Source organism: Eublepharis macularius, chromosome 18 (genome assembly GCF_028583425.1).
Source record: "Eublepharis macularius isolate TG4126 chromosome 18, MPM_Emac_v1.0, whole genome shotgun sequence".
NCBI classification, from domain to species: Eukaryota; Metazoa; Chordata; class Lepidosauria; order Squamata; family Eublepharidae; genus Eublepharis; species Eublepharis macularius.
The window spans coordinates 11,463,911-11,472,453 of NC_072807.1; the positions used below are offsets into that span (position 1 = coordinate 11,463,911).

At 41.6% G+C, this 8,543-nt stretch overlaps 1 protein-coding gene across 1 annotated transcript in view; it reads right to left on the bottom strand.

Moving 5' to 3' along the window:
• LOC129345353 (alpha-2-macroglobulin-like protein 1) overlaps window positions 1–6,835 on the bottom strand; it is a 95,888-nt gene extending 89,053 nt beyond the window's left edge. Inside the window, exons 1-2 of the mRNA XM_055002472.1 lie at window positions 6,689–6,835; window positions 3,516–3,699 (exon numbers count right to left, since the gene is read on the bottom strand). Coding sequence (XP_054858447.1) covers window positions 3,516–3,699; window positions 6,689–6,756 — 252 coding nt within the window. The 5' untranslated portion in view covers window positions 6,757–6,835. The remainder of the gene's footprint in view (window positions 1–3,515; window positions 3,700–6,688) is intronic.
• Window positions 6,836–8,543: the final 1,708 nt, after the last annotated feature.

An 8,543-nucleotide genomic window follows, 5' to 3' on the forward strand; every position in this document is an offset into this window, starting at 1 on the left:
GTCAACAGCTTAAACTTTGGTTTTATGTTCTGTGCACATAATGGAATTGGCTTCATTCCCATATTTCATCATACACTATTTCTGTCTTTTGTTTACTCAACCTCTCTGGTTTCTTCTCAGAGTACAGGAGACCTCAAAGACCCCATGTTTCTCCACAACAGGGTCCCAAAGCAGCTTACAACCTTCCCCTCTCCTCCAATTTATCCTCACCACAACCCTGTGAGGTAGGTGAGGCTGTGTGGCTGACCCAAGGTCACCCAGTAAGCTTTCATGGCAGAGCAGGGAATAGAACCTACGTTGCCTAGATCCTAGCCCATCATTTTAGCCACTACACCACACAATTGTGTATGAGCATCATGCTATGACACAGTGATGCGTATAAGTTTTCAACACTAATAGATGCTTTTCAGTCCAAATGGGAAAAGCTCCTTTCAGAGAAACTATTGATTTGAGGGTATTCTCTGGGTAGCTTAATAGTCCTCAGCTACTCAAAAATCAAATCAATAATTTAGCAAAGGATTTGGGTTATTGAATTACAATTATTATTACTGGTTTAAATTAATTACTTAATTCATTACTCCTGGATGTGTGTGGCTTATTATATAATTATAATATATATTATATAATAATTATATATAATATATTATATTATTGTATATTATTGACCACTAAGGAAGGCCTTTTAGCAGCCGAAACGCATATGGTCCATTTGTTTTAGATAGTCCGTCAGTTGTCTATTTGATACTTATTATTCGAATACAATTGTTTTTGGTCATTTGATCCATCCTTGTATATGTTATATTATAACAGTGTATGTTTTTACCATGCTGTCTGATATCCAGACTTTTACCTTTTAAAATTTTTAATTATTCTTACGTGTACACATTATAATAAATATATGTAATTTTGTTATACTTTTGTAGAGTTATCCTACTTACTTATTGCATTACAAGATCATTTAAGTCTTCTCACAAAATATCATTTCTTCAAGGACAAGAAGTTTCTGCTAATTATTTGGCCAATCTGCTAATTCCCAAATTCATAAAAACTTTTCACTTTGATTTAAGGTATGGGTGGCATAGCTACCTGGGGTACAATAAAATCAAAATAAATGTAGACTTTCAAAAAGAGTCCAGTAGCACTTTTAAGACTAACCAACTTTATTGTAGCATAAGCTTTCGAGAATCACAGTTCTCTTTGTCAGATGCATCTGATGACGAGAACTGTGATTCTCAAAAGTTTATGCTACAATAAAGTTGGTTAGTCTTAAAAGTGCTACTCGACTCTTTTTGATTTTGCTACTACAGACTAACACGGCTAACTCCTCTGCAATGTAGACTTTAAGAATCATATTATACGCCAAGCCCTGATAAGAATCTGGAATAAGTTTAAGGCAAGAATAACAATAAAAACACCACTGTGGCTTTCACCACATGAGGTACTATTTAGAAGAGAAATATTACATAAAGATAAGTAGTTAACATATTATGATTTATGTAATTTCTCACAAGGGGGAATAAAAATGCACTCAAGAGAGGAACTGAAAGAGAAAGGCCTGGATTGTCAGTGATTTGTGTATATAACTATCAGAAAGGTTTAAAAATGACCTTAAAATGTATGGTATGGAAGAAACAACTAGTACATTTGAAAAAGTTATGTACAAAAGAAGATCACTTAATATCTAGAATGTATAAATTTGTGTTAAAAATGGGACTGGAAGAAGAACAAGGATTACATGATTAAATGGGCCAAAAATTTGGATATAATATCCATATGGAGCAGTGGGAGAAAATGTGGAATTATGGTCTAAAATTTACATAATGTTACAATCTGAAAGAGAATTTTTATAAAATGATGTACAGGTGGTAGGTACATGACCCCACAAAAATTAGCTAAGATGTTTAATGGGGTGTCAAATAAATGTTGGAAATGCCAAAAAAAAAATTAGGATTCCTTCTACCATATATGGTGGATCTGCCCCATTGCTAAAAAGTATTGGAAACAAATATACTTAACAATGCAAAAAATACTAAAGCGTAACTTACAATTAAAGCCAGAGATGGTGCCTATTGAGCTTAGTGGATAATTCAATAGAAAGTTAATTTGGAATTTTGATTAGATATATGAAAACGGCTGCAAGATTAGTCTACGCACAATATTGGAAATCGAATAAACTTCCAGTAGATGACTGGTTAATGAAAATGCTGGAGATTGCGAAAATGGCAAAGCTAACGGAGTTGCTGAGGGATAAAACGACAGCCAACTTTGGGAAGACTTGGAAACCTTTCATGGACTTTCTGTATGTAAAAGAGAAGTCAGAGTTAATGATTTACGGATTTGAAAATTAGATGTGTAAGGCGGGCAATAAATAATAGGCTGAAATATGGAAAAATGCAGATATCTTCGCAGTAACGTCAAAGTTAAAGATATGAGTATTACGGAAGAGTTATTGATTAAAGAAATTTTGTAAAATGTCCAAAATGGTATGTCTCCGTCGATGCTCTTTTTCATTTGTTCTTTTTTTTGTTTTTTTTGTTTTTCATGTTTATGTTCTTATTTCTTTATGTGAATTTTTGCTTGTCATCTGTTGTAATAAAATAAAAATAATATAATAAAAACTTTTCACTTTGGCTCAATTAAGTGCCCCAGTCTCTGCGCTATTGCAGTGTATCATACCATGAACGTACATGCCCTTATGAAAGTGAGGGAGTTGAAACTGTTGCGCATGTCCTAACGTACTGCCATTTTTATTGTGACCTTAGCCATAATTTTATTACTCCTGTTCTTCAGAAAATTTCGGGCAGATCTTAGGGATCCTGTATTGCCTTTCTCTTCTTGAACCATGAGCCTTAGATCACAGATAAGGTGGCCCAGATTCTGTATAGGTGCCAAAGTCTATCATAGTTCTATATTAATCGAATGGATTATATTTTCTTATTTCAGTATAATTTATGCATTGATTCATGACACAAACTGGGGTTATCACGGGAAATCGCGCCAGGAAGACACCATCATTCCCGGAGTTTTGTGCGATTTTGTGTGGCCGTTCAGACGTGTGAAAACGGCCAACGATTTTAGCTAGAAGTTTTGCAAGGATGAATTGAGCTGAGACGAGACTGAAATTTGCAGCAATACATGCCTGACCAGACTACAATTCAAGTCTATGAAATCTTAAAGAGGGTAAAAAGATTGATTCTTCAAGCATTGTTGAAAGCCAAATGATTAATATTACAAGCTTGTATCTGCTGTCCATCCACCAGTGGACAAATGACAGTATTACCTTAGTTATATACAATAATCGTATATTAATGCATAAGGACCTCTTTCAAGACATTTGGCTGCTTACACAGAAATTTTTGAATAAGGCTCATGATGGACTTTACCTGTTGGACAAAAAGTGTTAACTATGAATGCAAGATCATATCACACTTCCTGAGCTCATTCCATCTCCCCTTACTTTAGCTTTTAAAAAATGTGGTGCTATCTATTGAGTCTCTAGCAGTGGGAAAACACACCTGGAAATTAATGCATTCAAAATGATGTGGCTTCTCCACGTCCTTCTCCACCAGTGTGTGATTCCCGGACTTCATCTCCAACATTACTTCCAGGTGGACATTCTCAGGGAGCGATCGTAGAAGTACGCAGAACTTTTCAGTATCGGGATAACGAATGACCGCTGGGAAGGCTACCAGATAATGACTGGAAGAGAAAGGAAAAGAAACTTACCGAGAGCATGAACCACTCCACTCAGATTTTACCGAGGTTACCTTCAGATTACTTGCATGAAGGGAAATGAGAGACCCCATGGAGGCCTATGGATAGGAAGAGACCCCCTATCAAAGAAAAAGCAAACTCATTTCCTAGAAGGAAGGGAAGCTTTCAGGGTTTTAATAACATAATAATAACATTCAATTTATATACTGACCTTTAGGATGACTTAACACCCACTCAGAGCGGTTTACAAAGTATGTTATTATTATCCCCACAACAAACGCCCTATGAGGTGGGTAGGGCTGAGAGAGCTCTGAGAGAGCTGTGACTGACCCAAGGTCACCCAGCCGGTTTCAACCTATATTATTATCCTCCGACTTTCCCTGGCCTAATTGGAGGCCAGAGATACACTGACTCCTAAATTGGCTTAAGTAGGAACTGACCTAACCTGAAGAAGCCCCTGCCAGATAAGACTATCTAGTTCAGCATCCTCTTTCATATAGTGGCCCACCAGTTGCCCTCGCAGGGCAACAAACAGAAAGTAGAGACCAAGGATCTGTTGTTTCCTCCTCCTACGGAAACTCATCGATGTATTCCATCAGGGTGTGATGGTGCACTTCAGTCACCGTGGCTAGTAGCCCTCGATGGATCTCCTCTCCGTGAATGTGACCCATCCCCTTTTAAAGCCAGCTGTGCTCGTGGCCTTCACCATGTCCACGGGCAATTAATTCTATAATTGAGTTACTCTGATCATTGCTTAAGTGTAGGGTTGCCACCAGGTTCCCACACCCTCCTGGAGGTGGGGGGACGGGGACCCGGTTCTCACCAGCATGGGGGTCTTTGTGTGCGCACTTCTGGCACCAACGTGATGATGTCACTGCTGGATGTCATTTTCAGGAGTGTACCCACTGCACACCTGCCTGTGTTGCCTGCCAATGGCAGGCGATTGCTGGGTGGCTTGCAAAGGGGAAAACCTCTGGAAGTCACTTTAGACAACTAAAACTTTAGCCAACAAGGGTGGGGGGTTGTGGTAGACATTTGTACAAAATTATACATGAGGAGGAGTAAGCAGATAGAGAGAACTCTCTCTCTCTCTCCTGTGAGGGCAAATCTAGATATACCCGCTTTTAAAGAGTTGTGTCCAGGTTTCCTAGACCGAGCTCAGTTTTCCCACAGCCTCATGGGAGATCCTGTTTGGGCCTGGAATGCCGCCATGGGAGAGGAAGGGCTCCTGCCTCCCCCCTTAAGCTGTTTCCCCACACTGAAATAGCTCTGGGGAGGAAGTTATTTCCCCATTATGGAAGCGCAGGGCTTTTTTTCAGTGGGCACATGGTGGAACGGAGTTCCGGCACCTCTTGAAAATACTTGGCAATAGCATGTGAAAATAATATTATTTCAAAGACTCCCGTGTGTTTCTCCCTCATTTCCCTCTTGAGAGTTCCGCCACCTCTTTTCCCAGAAAAAAAACCCCTCTGGAAGCTCCCCATTCTTCTGAGCACTCAGAGCAGCTAAAATGGGAAATAACTCCCCCAGCACTCTTTCAGAACTGGAAGACAGCTTGGAGAGGAGACAGGAGCAGACTTTGCAGATTTAGCAGATTTAGCAGACTTTGACATTCATAGAGGCAGTAGCCGTCTGAATGCCAATGCTGGCAGGCAAAGGGCCAAGCTACAAGTGACGAATGACACTTGAACGCCAAGTGAACAGACTCATGTGTATTCCTCCCTGTTCACTTGTGCTCCACTTGCCTTCCATTCGATCACATGAGTCTGTTCACTTGCCGTTCAAGTGTCCACTCAAGTGGAGCGCAAGTGAATGGCAAGTGAACAGGGAGGAATACACACGAGTCTGTTCACTTGCCAGGCACTTGTAGCTTGGCTCTCATTTGTCACTTGTAGCTTGGGCCAAAGATTGGGGGGTGGGGGTTGGCACTCTGCTTGCAAGAGTCTGCTTGGTCATTCTGTGAAATATGATGCTGGATTCAATAGTCTGTGATTTTTTTCCATAATGAGATATCACATTTTGGCTCCCTAGGCGACCAAATATAGTATGAATATGGCCCAATATCTCAAGCTCCTAGATTTTCCCTCCCATAGGAGGGCTTTTACATTGGCCAGATGTAGTGTCATGCATTCAACGATCTTGGAGGGGAGATATAAAAAGATTCCATACTCTGAGAGGATCTGTCCCTGCCCCCTGGCTGAGGTGGAAACCACGGGACTGCGCTGTCCCCTCTATAAAGAAATTCGAGTTCAGACGATTTTTTCAATTATAAATAGAGCCGACCCAGTGACGGACAGTGCATGTTTAGATAATCTATTAAAAGACAAAGCTTTAGCCACTACTAAGGCAACAGCTAAATTTTGTGCGATGGTGATCAAATTACGCAACAAACACCAACCAGGCGTATCCGGGCTTTAATTCAGACCACTTTAGGAGGTTGCCATATGGTGGCTGTTTAAGATCTCTGCTTTCTCATTTTAAAGTGTTTATGTGGGGCTATATTTATATTTATGATAACTGTTGTAAGATATGTGATATATGCTAATTAGATTTTATAATATTTACATTTGTACTATTTTAACTGAAGTTTTAACTTGTAGGGAATGTCTTATTTTACTAGTTTCAAGCTGGTCGTGAACCAAAATAAATAAATTCATTCTCACATTTTGTTGAACTAGGGTTGAATTGTTTGTGAGTGGAATTTTTGACTTACAGAATTTTGATATTACAGCTTTGGCAGCATTTAACATGAGAGAGCTCAGCTCCTTACATATTGCTGGGGTCTCTGGGTTGTCCCACAAATTAAGAAGAACCAATTCAGGTTCTAAATCTAAAATCTTCCTCCATACCTTTCTGAAGATAACCTGACCTCAGGCCACCCGCCAGCTCCAAAAGTTCTCTCTAAAATACTCCCAGCCACATTAACATACTTCTCTAATTCTGCCCGGCAAAGAGACAAGAAACACAATCTTACGGCTCTGGAACCACTGAAGTTGTGACCGATAGCAGAGTCAGGCCCCAGAGGAGTAGCGCAGCCTCCATGGCTTGGACTGCGGCAGGCTGCAGAGGTGAGAGTCAGACAGAACCGCTGCGCAGTCAGCTCTGGGATCCTGGTGCAGAGACCTAAATAGCCTCTGGTACCCATCTGAGCTGTTCTCCCTGGTTCATTGACCGCCTATTTGCTATCCTCTGCAACCCAGACTGAGTAAACACTACCAGGGTCTCCTCTGTCCATCCCCATTCAGAGAACACCCTACCAGGGTTCAGAATCCTCACGTGTGATACTGGAACGTGAGACACGTAATTTGGCCTCACAAAGCAGAAGTGGCATGTTTTTTGCAATCAGGTGCTTGCTTGCAATGTTGGTCTGCTGTGGACCTCACATGATCAAATCGATAATTAGCTGCAAATTCAAAATGAGCAATATTTGGGGTGATTTTGTGTCTGTTCAATGGCCGCTTTCAGCATAGCCGTGGACTAAACCAGCTGATACTTGAGTATGCTCACCATTTAGTGGCTCGGGCAGGGCAGGCCTCATTTGAAACTAGCTGTGTTAGAGTGGACGTGCCATTTTTGCCTCAGGACAAATATTATTAAATCATGCTGGGATGGACTCGTAATGCTGGATCCAACTTAAGTTCCGAGGAAGCAATGAGAGGCCGTGTCGATGTGATGCAGGGACTAGACAGAAGTGAACATGCTTTCCAGTGAGTGTCAGGCAGGGAGACAAAGCAGGCAAGATCCAGAGGAGTTAGCCATGTTAGTCTGTAGTTGCGAAATAGTAAAGAGTCCTGTAGCACCTTTAAGACTAACCAACTTTATTGTAGTGTAAGCTTTCGAGAACCACAGCTCTCTTCATCAGATGCAACTTTATTGTAGCATAAGCTTTCGAGAACCACAGCTCTCTTCGTCAGATGCAACTTTATTGTAGCACAAGCTTTCGAGAACCACAGCTCTCTTCGTCAGATGCAACTTTATTGTAGCACAAGCTTTTGAGAACCACAGCTCTCTTCGTCAGATGCAACTTTATTGTAGCACAAGCTTTTGAGAACCACAGCTCTCTTTGTCAGATGCAACTTTATTGTAGCATAAGCTTTCGAGAACCACAGCTCTCTTTGTCAGGTGCAACTTTATTGTATCATAAGCTTTCAAGAACCACAGCTCTGTTTGTCAGATGCAACCTTATGCTACAATAAAGTTGATTAGACTTAAAGGTGCTACTGGACTCTTTACTATAAAGCAGGCAAGGGCAGATCACTAGAAAGAAGAGCCACACGGCTTCTTTTTGCCAAAGCACAACTCAGACAACCAAGTCTATATTTCCCCCCCCCCATTGGAAGGGATCCCAGGTGTCCATTAGGGGTGGGCAATCTCCTGGCGGTTTTCTTGTGGGAAGTTTCAGGCTTCCCAGCGATTGCCCAACACTGGCAGGGATCCTGGGAACACGCACGGCGTGCACGCTCCAGGCGGACGACGTCACTTCCAGAAGGGACATCATCGCACCACCTGCAAGAGTGCTCCTGCGCTTCACTTGGCGCTGGATTTAGGTTCCAAAGGGGCCGATTCTCAAAGAATTGGCCACGCAGAAAGCACAGGAGCACTCTTGTGGCCGGCGTGATGTCACTTCCAGAAGTGATGTCATCGTATTGGCGCTGTGAGCACATAAGCACACTTTGCACACGTGCAAAGAGGATCTCTACAATAAGTATTGGGTCCCCTCTCTTCCCACAAGGAGGGCATAGGGACCTGGGAACCCCACCCATTGGGTACACTTGGCAGAAAGATGTGATGGAGACTGCAGAAAGCAGCGTAAGAGTACTTGAGACCAG